We start from the raw sequence: 18,320 nt of genomic DNA on the forward strand, positions 1-18,320 counted from the left end.
TAATGTGCAATAGACAAAATACAAACTGTCCTGATAAGGAAATGGAAGTCAAAAAAATCTGAGACTAGGACACCTCCTTTTCTGGTAGTTAAGTGTATATGACCAAGCAAAACAGGGAGAAAGAAATACATGTCTTGTAGAGTGTTAGACTATATGGACATCACTGTAGTTAAGTGCCCACTGAAATCTTCATGGACTTTAACAAATTAATTCTCTTCCTTTTAATGAAGGATAAGTTTTGGTTACCTAATGCAAACAAGCATTTTACTGACAGTATCAATAGGTCACATAAAGCAAAAGAAAGTTCCATATAAATGGCTATGTCTGCACCAACTGGCAAAAAAATACAAGGTGGTGAAAGGGTAGCAAAGTGAATTATTGTAATACAACATCCAAAACACAGTCATTTATAACAAAGGCTGTGTCAGTGCAAGACAATATTATCTGAGACCTATAGATTTAAATCATTACAAATAAGCAGAAGCGACTGTCAGAGCCTTACTGTGAGAGCTGCACTGCAGACTTGTCAAATTCTTAGGTGAAACTGTCAAGTTAGGCTGTAAAATTTCAAACATATAGTGGTGTCTATGTGCTTTATAAACTTGAAATAATTTACTCAAAATATTGATTTGTCTGACAAGTCTATAGAGAAAATCTATGCTACTTCTAAAATCACATAACATTGTTTCAACTGACTCTGAGCAACAAGAAGGCTGGAGTAGACTATACTGCAGATCTCTACGTGGTATCAGACTGAAACTACAGTGATCAGTCTTGTTTCCCATGTCTCAGTCACTTTATTTACAATGATGAAAAATCTCTGATTATTTCTGTGCGCCTTGTTGCATCCTCATCCTCTGCTTAGTGTTTCTTATGCTTTTTTACCACTAGGCACCACTGACATTGCACAGTGGAACTGTTTGTGAGCTCTCAGAGAGGCTGAATTTGGGCAGTTTCAACACAAGAATATAAGCGGGATTTCAATATCTGTTTCATGTCTGAGCTGTAGTTAAATTCAGATTTTTCAAAAAAAATTCCATAACTTGCTTGCCATGAAAAAGTGTGCCTTAGGATTCCTAGTAGACAAAATGTGAGCAATATATTTGATAGTCTGGGAAAGTGCAAAATGCACCTCTGAGACATACAGGAGATCAAACAGGCATGCTGTTGGTACTGCCTCTCAAGCCCAGAGTTCTGCATTATTTATATGAAGAGGAGCAGCTCTAAGATGGGAAACTGTAAGAGTCTGACACCATCATCAGCAATTTGGGCACTTGTCTAGGGTTCAGGATCAGCCATCAGTCAGAGCAGTCTGTCCTGGAATGGTAATTTACCAGCTTCATGTTACATTTCATGGCTCACCTACACTAACAGTAGCAATCCTCAGGTTTTACTGATTGATTAGTAAAAAAATTAATTTAGCTGTTCATCTGAACTAATTCTGGGTTCTATAAGGATACTTAGTGGTACATTGCAATCTCCTTCTCTCTTCTCTTCTCACTGTCTATTAACCGCATCCAGCAGACAATAAATAACCTATTACTCTTTGTCAGGAGATAAGGTGGACTTCATGCCTCCTCTTTAGTCTTCTTCTCTTCCCTATGGAGGAACCAGCTTTTATTTCTTATGATCTCACCGGGGTGTATCTATTTAAACTTAGAAGTTTTTAAAATGAGCTAACATCTTTTAGTGAAAGCTCCCTAACTGCAAGAAGTTTAAAAAAGAAATTCATCCAGAGCTCTCTCAGAAACAATGTTTTGAGCAGCAGCATTTGGCACAAAATGATGCAGTGAGTTAAAGAAATTTTCTGGAGAACAGAAAGGTTGTCATAAGCATAGGCAACTGAATTTCAAAATTAAAAGAAATAAATTACTGGAAGGATTGAAATAGAGAAAATGGCACAAGAGGCAGTTTGTGAATTTGAGATCTAATTAAAATTTCTATCGTAAGTTGAACCTTGTAAGTTGCAAAAAATAAGAGGAAAACTAGATGAGTGCATGAATCAATTAGAAAGTTGTAATGAGCATTGTACTTCTCTGGAAAAGATGAAAGTGATTCTAGATTCCAGTTGTCCCATCCAAACAAAATAAGGCAGCATACAAGGGACTAATACTCAGCTGGAATGTGGCATACAGTTCTCATTGCTTGTGTTTAATGAGACCACAGAAAAGGGTCATAATACCAATCTCTCCATCCATAGAATGAGTATGAGAAGACTCCAAAGTCCTTAAATGCTATAATATCAAAACAAAGAAGGAGAGGGAAAGAGATTTCTGCCCTACATAGCTTGAAGACATGAGAAGGGTAACTTGTCTCTTGAATACATTCAGATTTTACATTAAAAGAAAACTTACAGTACTTGGCACAGAAAAGTCTGAAGCAAGTTTTCACTAGAAATACCTGGAGTAAGAAACATAATTAACTTCAAGGTGGAACTTGACAGACTACCAAAAGGTTGTGCAGTCATGTTGCCAATAAAAGCTGAGAGCAGAAAGTGTATCACTATCTGCTCTCCCTTTGTCAGGGTAAGTAGCACCTTACTTGCTTGTGTTTTTCTCTTCCCTCAGGAGTACCAGTGGAGGGAGGAATAATCTGTCCAAGAAGTGGAAGTGCTAAGTTCTGTAGCAAATTATATATGCTATGTTTCAGCTTGCAGCTGGTCAGATTCCTGCAGTATTGAGTGTATTAACAGCTTAGCTGGTATCCTGTCATGTAGTCTACCAGGTGCTTTTACAGACCAACACTCCAAAAGAGGTGAAAAAGAAATCTGTTTATCTGTCGGTCACTCAGAAGCACAAACGTGAGACAAGATGTGCTATTCAACATGTTCTTTTCAGATCTATCCTTTTTCTTGGAGGGGATGGTGCTGAATTCTTGCAAGTCATATGGAAGTTATGCTACAGTGATCCACACTTGTGGGATCTTACTTGAGTAACGGTTTCTCCGGAGCCAAGTTATGACATCAGTGGCACCTGCCAAAATTTATAGCACAGATCAAACGTGGCATTCAGAGTTTGTGCCCTGTAACTGTCTGGTCATTCCTCGTGGTGTGTTGCAGGCTTCACAAAATGAGACTGTGGGTTTGGGGTTTTTTTCCCCCTGCCATTACGCTAATTCATAATAGCAGATGTCATCACTCCCAAATAAAAATGAGTGACGGATGAATAGATTTAATCAGTTATTCCTGGCAGTTGGAGTTCTCTTGAAAAGGGGAGCCCAGGGGTAAAACTGACATGATTCAGTAATCACTCAAGAAAACCATACTTTGACAGAAGAGGAAGCTACTATACAATCAAAGTAAGCATTTATATTCTTGTATTTTGGCCAAAATACGATTTTCCCTTCCTGTCTTGATTATTAAAACTGCCTAGATATACATGGGTATACATTAATTTTATGTTTTGTTAAATCATGCAAATTTGAACAATGTTTTCTTCTTGTTCCCTCCATGACCTGGAATTCTGTATATTTCAGCCTACCTTTATGAAAATTATTCTGATCCTATGTGATTTATAAAACATAAGAGGTATCCTACCACTGTTTCATTTCACTCTAGTCATAACTTCAGTTATTAAGCTATTATTTGTTACTATCTTTTTTGGTATTACTAGAACTTCTGAATTACTCACACTTCAACTGAAAGGAAAACCACCATAAAAGGAACATGTAACGTGATACCCATCAAAATTATGCATTCTTTACGTGTAATTTAAAACTTTTCAGAGCTCTGAGGTTTGTTTGGTTTTTTTTAATTTTTAAAGGAGCATTATAAATGCTTTGAACTGTACTGTAGTAGATATTTAATGCTGGAAAACTTTCCATGCTTAGGCAAACAAACCCTGGTGAAGGGCAAAAGGAATAGGATATTAATTAGTGTACTGACAAAGATAAACCAGCGCATGGTCATGATATGACCCAAGGGACTGAGTCTAGTTAAAGTCAAAGATAATCTTTCCTTTGTTTACAATGGTCACCAAAAAACCTCTGAAGTTACTGTGGAAATTCTTCCAGGAATATGCTTGTGTTCCATATTAAAATTGGCAGAATCATCAAATTCATGAAAAGAGTTAAAATTAGACTTATCTCCAACTTTTAGAAAGGAAATATTTTTAAGATATGTATATATACATATAGAAAATATAATTATTGTTAAAGACTGTCTTTCAGCAAAAATTTTGGAAATAAACTTTGGAAATATTCAAATATTAGTTTACATTACTAGCTAAACTATTTTCCAGTAAGGAAAAAGCATAAAGTTTTATTTTCTTTTTGTTAGCCAAACCAATTATTCTTTAAATTATGCATAATTCAGACTAAAAATCACATTGATATTTCTCTTCAAATATGTTTAACTAACAGTTTTACTGAATATATTGAAATACTTCTCACTAAAAAACAAAAGCACAAATATTTTGCCTACAAGTCTGTCTGTATAAAACACTGAATTTTTAAGACTATGGCTATCTTAAGACACATGTTAAATAGAAAGATTGAAAAAAGGTAAAAAATGGCTCCTGAGACTTTAGAAATTTTTTTCTCCTCCGACTTTTTATTTCACATAAAGATAACTCAAAATAACAATTTTGTTCAAAACAGCAAGAGCCATTTCTGGTTCTTAAAATTTCTCAAGAAAGAGTCCAAAGCAGAAATTACAAAGTGTGCAGAGGAGAAATTGCTAGTATTGGATATTTTTTAAAACTCCTTTTTGTACTTCAGCAGAGGTAGACTAAGATTACATTATTTCAATATATTCTGACGAGGCAGGGGCTAAGCTCAGAGCATTTGGGAACCTGCTAATTTAATGCCTTACCAAAGCACACTCAAATGCAGATCAGATTAAATAAGAGAACATTGTACCACTCGCTTTTCCTATACTAATTTTGTGCCAGTGAAAAAAAGTTGTGCATATGACTTACAGCTAGAAGCAAAATTTCCTCCCCCTTGTATGGGCTAAATCTGTAGAGGGAAAGCTGCTCATCATTCACAATTCAAACTTCCTTTAAACTGTTTCTGGGACATGACCTCACAAGGAGAAGCAGAGGGGCAGGTAATGACCTCCTCACTCTTGTGACCAGTGAGAGGACTCAAGGAAATGGCTGGATCAGGGGAGGTTTAGGCTGGATTATCAGGAGAAGGTTCTTCGTCCAGAGGGTGGTTGGACACTGGAACAGGATCCCCAGAGAAGCGGTCACAGCCTGACAGAGTTCAAGAACAATTTGAACAATGCTCTCAGGCACATGGTGTGACTCAGGGAAGGTGCTGCCCTGGGCCAGGAGCTGGACTCAGTGATCTTTTTGGGTCCCTTTCAATTCAGCATATTCTGTGTCTCTATGATTTTATGAGTTTAAAACATTGTATTATATGTAGGTGCTGTGTTTCATGAGTGATTTGCTGTCTTACAGTTTGCTGCATGGCCCTCTGATTTATGGTTTGATTATAAATGTAGGAGATTTTTCTTTTACTGTGCCATTAATTTTGTTTTTACAATTACTTCTTCTTGTAGACATTCTCCATAAATTAATAATATGTTAGCATATAAATTAATTTCTGTAAATGATGAATGCTGTAAAAACTCTTTCGTACATACTTACATGTTTTTGACAGTTGAGATCACAGCTACCAGATGCATAAGCCACTTTAACCAAGCTCTAATTTCATCCTAATTTAAATGGTTTTTTATCAGCTTGGCTCTCTAAAAAAGCAGTAAACTATACTTCATATGGGCAGGTAAGACTGCAAAGCCCATATAATCATAGTTCCTCTTTAACTATCTTAGTTGAATATTTAATAAGGGACTCTATCTTGCACCAGTGTTATGCACATTTTAGTAACCCTTGGTAGAAAATATACTGCAGAAAGTTTTATAGTATAAATTTTCTGTTCATAAATGATGCTTACGATATTTCAGGTCTTCTGAATGAATAATTTTAAATGAATAGAAGTGCTCGCTCTTGGTTATTTTACGTTCCTATCAGTAGATTAACATGGTAAAACAACCTTCCATTAGGAGTCAGAAAGACACCTCCCTGGCTTTCCTTTAATATTTCTGGAATGATGAACTTATTTTCTTTTCCCACTGTCCATCCAGACAAAACTGGCCAAGTGACTGCAAGAAAGTATGTTTTTTATTTACAGGGAAAATCTAATTGTTCTACTTGTTAATGAGCCCTGAGTCATCTGAGTGAAGGAATCAAGAATAACTTTGATGGCATTAAGTCCAGTTGTCAGTGTAAATCAAATTTATGTTATTGGGACATCTATAAAAGAAAAAATCACACATCAACAAAACATGTTATCTAGAGCAATAATAAAGATTTTTTTTTTTTTAATACAAAGGGTTACTCAGAAATTCAAACCAAGCTCCTAAGATCTTTCAATTAGCATAAAGAAAAGCAGGTTAATACCAGTACACATGAACTCTAGTCTCTGCACCTAGATGTTGTAATGCCAGGCTGAAAAATATGATGCTTTCACACATCATACCATGAAAGAGGTTGGCCAGCAATGCAGACGGTACCATCTTCAAAAGTTTTACCTCAAGAATCTGTCTTAGCAAGGACCACAGCAACACCATATGAAATATTAACTGTCACTGACATTCCTCGGAATGAGTAGCAAATGTTCTTGCAAAAAGACCCACAAACCTAGCAGACCGTGAAGAACTACCTCCATCTTTTGGGCACCTCTCTGATCACAGTGTGTTCTTTTAAGTGGAGCAGACAAAGCTTAAGGCAGTCAAAACCCTCATGCACCCCCTCAAAATCTAACCAATTTAAATCGCAGATAAAGACTGGAGACCCTCTTTTTGCCATTTGGAGAACATCAACTAAAAGTTTAATAATCATAAAAATTTAATCTTTAATTAAAGGTTAATGTGTTATGGCAGATTCTTATATGAGGCAAAGTATAATAGGGTTTGGAGGGCACACTGATTCAGTTTGTCAGCAACTTGCACTTGGCTTCTAAGGCAATGGGATAATTATCTATAGAGTGTCAAGTGGGCAGCTGCTAGTGATAGAAGAGCCTCTAAATGGTGTGAAGACCTGTGTGACCTGCTGATCCAGGAATGATGAAATAATCAGATTCCATCACTCGCTGTAACAAGCTATTACCAGAGCGTTTATTTTAACACTGCTCAAGGCCTTTGGAATTAGGACACAGATAGGGCATGTTCCAGTGCATCCGTGACATGCATATTTACTTGCAAGATGAAGCCTTAAATAATACTATTATTTTGGAGTGCAAGAGTGAGACAAAACTTTATTAAGATTACCCATATTCCCATTTAGACCATATTCATTGCCAAACACAACAGGTTTAGCAAAAGGTGTTAGTAGAACTGCTCTACCCGCACCAATGCAACAATTTCTGCTGTATCACGCTGTGCTACATCTACAGCATGACCAGTCCACATCAAGGGAAATACTAGAAAAATGCTGTTTGTGTCAGAGAAAAGTATCTGGTTGTTTTCATGATAGTGCAGCTCTTGCTGTCCTTGCTGTGAAGAGGACCAGTGTTCCAACAACTCAAGGTACTCCATCACACAGGAGGTTATATTACATGATCATGCTTATCACTCCAGTTGGACTGTACTGTTCTTTAAGCAACTGGACTTTTCAATGGAAAAAGAATGTATCTCAAAAAGGTTTTTCTTTTTGTTAAACAGTTTTTCCATTCCAGCCAGACTTTGCACCAAGTTTGGATAAATTATTTGTTATTACAGGTCTTTTTAAAAAAAATTATTAATTAATGTTGTGACAAATCTAAAATATTCAATTTAGGAAGATGCCCAGAACTTAGCTTAAAACTTACCTTTAAGGTGCCAGGAGTTTCAAATACTGTATTTGATAGTAACCTTCCAGAAATCTGCATTAATTGTATTACATCTGACTGTCCTTTACGTTTACTCTGATCTTCCACTTTACAGCATTGTACAAAGCAAAAGTTTCTTCAGATTGGCCTACATTAGCATAGCATAGCCGTTGTTGTATTTATCAAGAATAGCTCCTAAGCTATGAAATCATCAAGGAAGAAGATTCACAAGTCCCTATCAGGGTCTATGAGGCATTAGTTCATCACCATTACAGAGTGGAGTGTTGGCAAAAGTATCTAATGATAGCAGAATACAGGTAAACACAAGGAAGCAAAGGGATTTATTTTATAGTAACCCTCAAATTAAGTGCTGATCTAGTCATGGAAAACCCTGTAGTTTAGGTTTTTGGGGTTTTTCTTTCTTGTATCCTCCTACTTCCTGGTGGGACTTAGTGGAGGAGGCTGATTCAGGAAATAGGCAACAGAGCTTAACTTTTCAAAGTACCATTACAATCTGATAACCAACACAATACAGTAATATCAGCAAGGACATCAGACGTGATGAGAATTTTAATGAATTTTAATGTTTCAATAACATGCATTTAGCAGGGACAAAGTCACCTATTTTCTTTCATTCTTATCATTTATTGGAACTGATCCCTGTAATTCAATGAGCGCTACTTTTAACAGTATTTAAGACTGACTTTTGATAAAATATAGAACAAGACCATAACAAGCTCCCCAGGGCTTTGCACTCTGTGTGTTTCAATTCAGATTCATAATTCCCTTGCATATTTTGTCCATGACGTCATTTGAAGTAGCAAAAGGAATCATTTAGGAGCAATGCATTTCCCTGAGATAAAACATCTATGATCTGTTTTAAGAATATGGACAATAGAAAATAGGAAAGTCCTTCATATCTAGTCTGAACTGCAGTGACAATGGCACTATATTTGAAAGCATTTTTCACAAGTTCTTCTAAAATTACTTAAAATATCACACATACTGAGGCATCCACAATATTTCAGTGAACTGCACCATGCACAGTCATTACTCAGTAGCAAAAATATTGTTATGCCATTCAACTGTCACCCAAGGCCTATTTCAATGCCTTATATTTTGGTTCAAGGCAGACTATACACCAGTTACCTATTCTTTTCGGGTGACATAATTTATTTTAATAGCACTTCCTGAGAATGAAATTTCAAGAGGATAAGTAACAGAGTATCTGCCTCAGGTCAGACTTTTGACTGCTCTGACCTCCAAATTGCTTTTCAGAAAATGAGCAAGCATACGAACTTTAGATGCCACAGGATGGGTGGTCATGATGCGGAAGAGCTGAAGAACTTCTGGGAAAAGGTCATCCAAGAGCAAACTAAGCAACAAGAGGCTGAAGAGTCTAGGCTAAGCAAAAGTGCCCTGAACAAGTAAGTGGCATTTTTTCTTTTCCACAAGACAGCAAGGCATGTCATCACGTGTTTTAAAATAAGGTAACCTGTTATTGTACTGCTTTATTCATAGCACAGATTGTGTTCTGGATCTTTGGCACTTTTCCTCTCACAGCTGCTTGTCTCATATTACCATGGCTCTTCTGCATGGAAACTCAGACACCCCTCACCCCTAAACCTCATGAGCATTCTTCAAAGGCCTTGGAGCATAGCCATGAAAAAATAAAGCACTTTGGAATTATGGCTTGTGACAGCCAGAAGATAGAAGGAATTTTACCTGGAACTGGTAAAGCTACACAAATAAACAAAACAGTATTACATTAAAGGGACAACCACCCACCTACTCTGTAGAATAAAAAACCCATGGCACCTTTGTCATGTTTAACAGCCCTTCACATCATATAAACCCAAAGGTAAAAATGAAACAATGAGATTTTCCCATTCAATGGAAAATGTTGTGGGATTTTTGTTGTTTTGAGGGTTTATTGTTTGTTTTAGTTTGGGGAGGGGGGGAGCTTTACAAAGCAGTATAAAACAACAAGGATTTCCTACAGAGAGAGCTATATAGCTGTATTGTGGTACAGATAACTCTGCACAAGTGTGGTGGACTTCAAATATTTGTTTAACTTGTGAAAACTCAGAACTTTGAACCAGGGTCTCCTGCACAATAAGTGAATCCCCTAATTATTAATGGGCAGAAATAGAGGACAAGAAATACCATGTCTCATGTGGTTTTCTTTTGTACTTTCCTCCTGAAGTTAACAAATGTTTACCTGCATAAACTTTTCTCAAAACTGGGACATTCACATAAACTAATTTGACTTCAGCAAATTGGAAGGTCCTGCTAAAGGGCTGTTTCTTGGAAAAAATTCTAGGTACTTTGACCCCGGTGCCCAAGAAGGAAATACTGTCATTATTTAGATACTTGGAAATTAAGGTCTGGGCAGGCCTTGTATCTCAAAAAAGTCAGATGTAGACAATCTTTCTTCCTGCGTTCTATTCCAGCTAGTCAGTAGTATTCTCAAATCCCAATTACAAAATTGCTGGAGAAACAACATATATGATGAAAGTGCTCAGCTTCACTGGAAACATTTATCACCTTAGATCACAAAAGACTACTAGGAGAAGACAGTGCAAATAAAATGCAATTCATGGCTTAGATAATATTTTTGACTTCACAAAGTTTAAAATGTTAAAAGTTCTGCTCTGAAGAGAAGAAATGTCATGAAAGAGCCTTGAATATATGTTAACTTACATATTCAATACGCCTTAACTGACCCATCACAACTGAGATAGACCCAAGCAAGTTCCTTCAAAGTCACTTGCCCAGTCAAAGTCCAGAGTGTTCACGAAGTGTTCTAAAATTTGAAAAAAGTGATACTTTCAGGGGGTAATGGACACTATCAATACAAAACATACATATCCACTACCTCATGTAAGAGGTACTCGGGAGAATGTTGTGGTTTTACATAAAGGCTAGTGCTCAGTTTTTGACACTGAACCTCTCTTTTGAGGCTTATCTATACGCACAAAAGAATATTGAAGACTAAGTAGTTTAAAACACAATGTAAAATCAAACTCAGAATCAGATAACACAAGCACCCATGAGAAAGAGCTACTGCTGAGTTATTCTCCGATGAAATCATTGGCTGCTCTTCTTTTCACCACACCAAAGGTAATTTAAAACCCCATATATTCTGTGATGCATTTGGCATCACCATATAATATCTAATCTTACAGCATTGCTGGGTCAGGTGTTTCATAACGTTTCCTTCTGAAAACAACCCAGCCAACAATATCTTACAGTGGTCCCTAGAGATTTTCTCTTCTGTTTTTACTATGCGAGTGTCTTGGAGCTATGTGGCTCCTCTTGCATGTGACATCAATTCCTTTCATTTAACACCTACAGGGTCTACAGAGTTGTCTTTGTTTTGTTTTTTACCAAAAAATACATATTTTAAGTTCAACCTGCCCTTCTCCACAGCATTTTACAGCATAACTTGAGGGGTTGGAGGAAAAACTGTATTTTTTAATTTACACATTGAATGACCTTACGGCATAGGCAGTACATCTGTGTGGCTTTGAGAATACCCCAGAGGGAAAAACAGAGTTCTTCACAGCGACAGTATTTCAGCAGTTGTTTGACTCATTTGGAATCCAGCAATGTCAACCACTGATAGTATCAGCACTATCCTTTTCTCCCCTGCATTCCCAATCTAGCAAGCTAGAGGGATGTGTAATTGGTAAATAAATACAGGACAAGTGCTCTGGTGATGAAAGAGAGGAAAGCTTCGGCCCTGCTGAAAAGCCCTGGATACATTTGAAGGATTTGGCTCAATAACTGCTAAGCACTTGTACTCTCTTTGCAGACTTCGCCAGGAATGGACTCTGCGGCTGGAAGGTCGAGTAAGGCAGGTCCAGGCGCACATGAAAACACGGCAAGAACAAATGACACCACTGTCTATCGAGGCTCTTCCTACACCAGATAAAACTGTTGCTTAAAGTTGCTGTGCAGACGCAGCAAGCACTGGGCCTAATTCTGACCTTCTGCATGCATCTAGAAACCAGCAGTTACACTGCTGACCAACCAAATGATTAGATTCTGCCCTTTCTCCAAATTATTTACTAGAGCTACTATTAAAGTCCTATTGAAATTCAGTGTAAGAATAATGCCACAGGGGAAAAAAGCGCAAAGGAATAGATGAGAAGCAGACAATTCTAATTTTTCCATGATATATTATTTCTGTGATGTATCAGGACTCTCTTATGTAACTGCATTTCCAAGTGACAACAACATACTCCCAGGAAAGAGGGCAGCTTGCTTAATAAGAATAATACATTCAGACAGCTGCATGCAAAATTGCACATTTACATTTACACAGCTCGTGGAGTCTGGCTTAATGCAGACATAAAATGTTTTGTCTGTCTTGATGAGCCGTAGCAGAGGCGGTTAAGGATTAGCCTGATCAGCTGGCCAGGAGGAGAAACATATTCTTTAATGAGGGGGGAAAAAAAACCAGCTTTCCTGATCAACATTTAAGAACATTTACAGATCTTAATAATTGAATAAACAGAAAAAAATTGCTTTTACTTTCTTGGGGTATGCAAAAAAAAGACTACTGAGCCAGTAGTCTTTATTGTGAGCCAGTCTGACAAATGTTAGAGTAGTAAGAGCAAGTCAGTGTGAGAGTTTGAAATAGAAGGCAATGAATCATAACAGCACGGAAATGCTTTGCAAAGTGTCAGTTGTCATACCTGACATGCACTAATCCAAACAACTCCTGCATCTTCTTCTGGGCTAGATGAAACAAAGGTAGGAATAACAAAACACAGGGTAGTAACAATGTGCCCTATTTACCTGTATGTCTGTGTGTCTGAATACTAGCCTTCTGGATTAAAATATTTGTTTGTTTTCTCTTCAAATAAACTTTGGAAAACAAGAGAAGACTCATAAGTCTAAACAGCTATTTTTGTCTAACATTATTGTGCCAGACAAAAATTTACTTTGAATCTATATTTATACTAAAGTAGTAGATAGGAATTCAAAACAGAACAAAAATTAAATCATCTTGACCTCACAGAAATGCTTTTAAAATCCTTTTAAAACAATATTTAATTAAACACAAAGTTTTACTGATGTTCTCACTGTTACAATGTGAAATTCTGCCACAGAAAAAAAAAAAAAAGCTGTCACAAAAATGTTGTTATTCCATGACAGATTAAAAGAATAAAAAACTTACAAAATGTTGTTCTGTTATTGAAAAATGAAGGGATTTTAGTATCAGTTTCTTTTCATAAAAACAAACCCAAAAAGTAGGTAATTGTTTCTTTTAGTGGCTATTTTCCATTAGAAAAACAATGCTGAAAAAATAATAAAGTTGTAACCGCTTTTGCCCTGCAAGACTGGTGTTTCCCTTCTGCATCCACTTATTTCCTATTATTCTCTAAGAAGTTCTTTCTGTAACCCAGTATCCTCGTTTGGGCCAGGACTGAGTTAACTTTTAACAGTAGCTGTGAGGGATTGGAACCTAGAGCTCCATGACCATGTCTGGATGTTATTCTATAGCACCTTTTGCCATCTTTGGGAGTAGGAAGTCCAGGATGCTTTTGGGAAGAACGTGGGAGTGGCTTGGGTTGGGGGAACAGTCTGGGTGGGTAACTCATCGGCCACTGTTCAGTGCCTTGGCGTAGGGCATATCAGTCAGTAATTTTTGCCTGTACATCACCCTCTCTTTAAGTATTTTTCTTATTAGTATTGTTTTCCCATCTCATTACTGCTTCCAGTAAGTTGTTCTTATCTCAAGATATAATCTCTGCCTTTCATCTGCCACCAGAGGTTTGTGCTTTTCTGTTTAGTGGGAGTACTAAATTGAGGAATGTCATTCCCAAAATATGACACCTAAGCTAAATTTCTTTGGTGAGGTAGATCAAACAAAACCTGAATTAGCTGCCACTTAACAAAAAACTGGAGTGGTTTACCTTTCTGTAGCCATCACTAAAGGAAACAGACATGGGCTATTGAAATGGAGAAATGCCAGATTCTCCACTTTTGAAAACCAGATCTGTTCGATTTGTTAGGTTAACCAGTGATTTATGGTGTTGAAATGCCACACACATCAGTGCAGCTTATCCCTATTCCATGTCAATGTGACAGGAAAAGATCCAAGAAAAGCTGGCTCAATAAGTATTCATTGTTCTTTTACACTTAATGTCAATGGTTTTATTTATTAGGAACACTTTTATGATGCTCTTTCTGGTTGTTTTATGAAGTTATGTAAGATATGAAAAGGACAACACAAGTAAATGTAATTCACACAAAGGAAATTTCAGCACTCCCCCAAAAACAACCTTAGCTCTCTGAGTAGTTTTTCTATAAGGAGCTCTCAGGGCATCCAGGGATATGTGAAATGACTTCCACTACAAGCAGTTGGTATCATATTAGCAACACACCAATGAAATGTTGCGGGCATTGTTCACCTTCACAAGTGCATGGAACCTATTTCAGTTGTGATGCAACAAATAGTGTAGTGTACGTACCACAAGCGTGAAAAACCAAAATGCTCGCATGCTTAACAAAAACCATCTCTTTTTTGCATTGCTCAAGTGCATATGCATTAGTCATGGTTACCTGTTCTAGCACACATTTTACATGACAGCAGTAACCTAACAACTCTGTGGTATTGACCATCAGGTGTTCCTGTTCCCAAATGCAGGTGTTCATCCAATTTTCACTGCTACTTGCACATACAACCAGACTGAGACAGGTATCAGATACTAGAAATAATAAAGTCTAGCAGCTGGATGTAGTCAGATATGCTGCTTGCAAATTGCAAATCTGAAGGCAGACAGGAAGGTGGCAGATAATGTTTCGCCATTTTGCTTTATTCCCTGAATTGGTGACATTCAATCCTGAACTTAGACATTTCATACATAACTGAAAATATTAAACCTGGCTGTCAATAAAAAACAAACCAACAAAAGTCAGTTCAAGTTGAATTTTTATATTTTAAAAAACTGTCTCATTCGTATATGTGGAAGCCATTTATAAAATAGGATATTCAGTGAGCATAATCTGTTAGGAGAGTAGGCCACTTCAGCTGACTACAGCTGAATTTTTTTAACTCCCGTGTTCCTAGTTCCTCCATCTTTCCAACAGGAAAAAAAAAAAAAAATTTAGATTACAGTACCCATATTAAGAAAGTTGGGCTACTTATTTGAGAAACTAATTGCCCATATTTTTTTCCTTAAGGTTTATTAATTTGTCTAATAGAAAATAAACTGAATGCATATTGAATATAATGAGATTAATTGAATAATAATCTGCATAATCAGCACCACCCTGACCCTGCACTAGCAAGACATTACCATGCCTCACATCAGCACATAAACCAGCCCTGGCACTTGCTTAAGTCAGTAAACAACTAATTTTGCACAGGATAGGTCAGTGGCTAGTATTTTGGTCATGGGAGTTTATGATATATGATGCAATAGGTGTGGATCATTCACTTAAGCTGGCATACTGATGTCAGCTGAGGAGCACCCACTTAGCATGCCCAGATTTATGTGCATGACAGACACGGTGTGCACAATCTATATCCATTCACATTGTTGGTCTTTAAGCACTGTCTGATCCAGGAACCAGTGACTAATGTCTGAGAAACAGCAGTTTGCTTTCTTAAAGTAACTCTGAGCTGTGGCCAGTGGTTGAAGCCTGGCTTACTTAAATCAAGGCAGTCTAAAGGGTGACTGTAAACACCACGTTAATCTGCAGTCTGACTTCATTTGGACACCATGGTAAAGCACTCACACAATCAGTTATAGGGAGGGAGGATGCAACAACTCAACACCTGTCAGCTGCTCTGCTTGAATGTGCACTTAAATTCAGAGTAGGAGAGACATTTTTTAAGCTAAACCCTTGACTGTCTGCATATACCACATACTGGTTTGGAGTCAATTTAATGTATACAAACCAGATTTCTTTCTGAAGAACCAAAACCAGACCAGAAGCTGTGTTCCAAGTGTGTATGAAAGAACCCTGACCTCTAAGGGTCTGAGACAAGCACTAGCTCTTCAGACAGTTTTGAGACACCACATAAAGGGGTTATTTGGTCCAACAAACCAAATTAAATTGAGTCTGATGTAGCCCTTGGACCATGCATAGTCTAATGTGGGGACATCAGCAGCAGTCACTTTGATCTACTGAGCTGCTTGGTAACGTGCTCATCCACCTGCTAATGTAGATGAGTATAACCCAACCAAAAAAATATAAGTGGGATCAAAGCACAATAACACATTTCATATAATCTAAAGGTGGACTTCAGCTGAGCTCAGGAATGATAATTTAATTAACCATGTAGATGAGCTAGCATGCACAACTAAACACAGTTTAGTCAACTCACCCACTGGAGCTGCATGTAATGGAACAGAGCCTCCCTACACAAAACTCAGAATAGATCTGGCTTCTGATGCCACTAAACAGCATGTATGGCTCACTTCTACAGTTAAATTATAGGAATACAAGGACAATTACCAACTTTGTAGACCAAATATTCCTACTAATCATAAATTGCCTGTGTCCTAAGGGATGTTGTTCTCTACCCTCCTAATAAACAGCATTTAACTGGATCATAGTGTGAATAAGGAATACTAAACCATATCAAATACTTCTGGATTGAAAAAGACATCTGTAGATAAATAAGAATGAACCACAGAGTAGCTCTAGAAACTCTTATACATCCTGAGAATGCTTCCATTCATTAATTCAGCATTACTATATTATTATATTATTTATTTCTTACCAATAACAGGATCTATCCACATTACACATTTAAGACAAAATTGAATAAAAAAATTCAATAAGCAGGACAGACAATTCGAAACCCTACTTATTATTCCCAGCTCTTTCAGCTGTCTGTATTCATCTGTGTGTTATTTAGTAGCCAGTGTTTTAAACATATTTCAAGCTAAAATGGACAGAAAGCAGGGCAAATTCAAGCTCCAAAAATGACAGGTTGACAAACAGATTGAAAGGGGATTATACTACCATGGAAGCCAAACTTAACTGTGGATCATCATGTGCTACCTTCATAATTATCTGTACTTTTCTCAAACACCATCCCTTAAATGGTGCTAATATCCTACTAACATTTAATGGAAGGTGAGTGACTGTTGGTAGGCAGCACCAATGTTCAGACTCAATGGTATTACTTCAGTGGTTCATAATCAGGGTCACTGTTTTTTTCAATAGCAAGCAGCAGCAGCATCAAGGAGAGCTATGGTACTAATAAAAAAAAAAAAAACAAAAAAAAAAACCTGACATGAATCAAAGGAGGAGAAAAAAATGCAGTAGCAGGTGTGAATGGTAATATATTTGGTTTAGCTATTTGGTCAATTCTTAAAAAAATAGTCCCTTTGTGTTAGATTTCCAGTATGACTTACTACATGCCCAACATAAATATTGGTGCCATTTAATCAGAACTGTGAATTCACAATGTATGTTGATGATTCAGTCTTAGGGAACAGTTCAAAAAATTGAATTAATACTGAAAAGTTCTTGATTCTATTAGATTTAATACCTAATCAAAGGAACCATATCTGCAAAATACTGATACAAAAAGCTTCATCTATATTGTCTCTTCACAAACAGGCAAAAGAAAATTATGGTTTTGAACAGAGTTTGCTATAGTGAATGGTATTTTTCTCCCTCTGATGTGCTATTCAATTTAACAACTGAATCATTTTTGTTAAGGGTTTGAGGTTGCAGTACAGGCTGTGAATCTAATTAGGCAAGGAAAACACAACATACTGGGGTGGTCAACAGTGTTGTTTCTGAAAAACCTTTTGAAAAATTACCTATGTTTGCCCTGATGTCTTAATTTTTATTTATTTATTTATTTTTTTTTCCCAGCATGATGGTGATTACACTGCAGCTTCTCTTAGGGAAAATTTTTCCATAAGATTTTTATCAGTGCCTTTATGTATCCTAGTAAGTGAACAAATTGACACAATTGTTCATTCTTACATGTAAAAAGTTTCAAATAACAATGTTGTCTCATTAATTACTGGATATCATTGCAGCAGAGTTTCTATTAGAGTTCAGTTAATGATAAAGTCCTAACTAATGAATCAATACTTTTCAGCTTTTGGATAGCACCTGAGTTTACTGATTTTGTTGATACTGCCTCAGTCATTAAATATATATTTGTAATAATAAGACTAACAGTCACTGAAAATAAACCCTACAAGCAATAAGGGCCATCTAATCTAAAATATCAGAAACAGCAGTTATTCTCCACCATCTCAAATGAACACTTAATAACCTGGAACTAAATCCCTTCAGGCTCCGTTTATGATATGTACACACTTCTGCTACAGTGATGAAAAATACTCAATTTTCTCAGAACTAATGACCCCTCTATTATATGTACTAGAGGACTGTGGAATGAGTCTATCAACAAACTAACAGAGTGCACACATTTGAAAGTTTTTTTTGCCTAAATCACAGGCAAATTTCAGTGCAGCCAACCTATAAAAAATCCCTTTGAAGCCATTTCAAACTTC

The 18,320-nt window shown here is 36.8% G+C and overlaps 1 protein-coding gene across 1 annotated transcript; it reads left to right on the forward strand.

Moving 5' to 3' along the window:
- The first annotated feature begins 3,242 nt into the window (after positions 1–3,242).
- On the forward strand, positions 3,243–12,887 carry LOC121360716 (protein FAM240B-like). Its single transcript, XM_041480773.1, has 3 exons — positions 3,243–3,297; positions 9,091–9,239; positions 11,630–12,887. The coding sequence occupies exons 2-3, from the start codon at positions 9,094–9,096 to the stop codon at positions 11,760–11,762; spliced, it is 279 nt and encodes a 92-aa protein (XP_041336707.1). The 5' UTR covers positions 3,243–3,297; positions 9,091–9,093; the 3' UTR covers positions 11,763–12,887.
- The last annotated feature ends 5,433 nt before the right edge of the window (positions 12,888–18,320 follow it).

The sequence above is a fragment of the Pyrgilauda ruficollis genome, unplaced genomic scaffold (genome assembly GCF_017590135.1).
Source record: "Pyrgilauda ruficollis isolate IOZ18807 unplaced genomic scaffold, ASM1759013v1 scaffold53, whole genome shotgun sequence".
Classification (NCBI taxonomy): domain Eukaryota; kingdom Metazoa; phylum Chordata; class Aves; order Passeriformes; family Passeridae; genus Pyrgilauda; species Pyrgilauda ruficollis.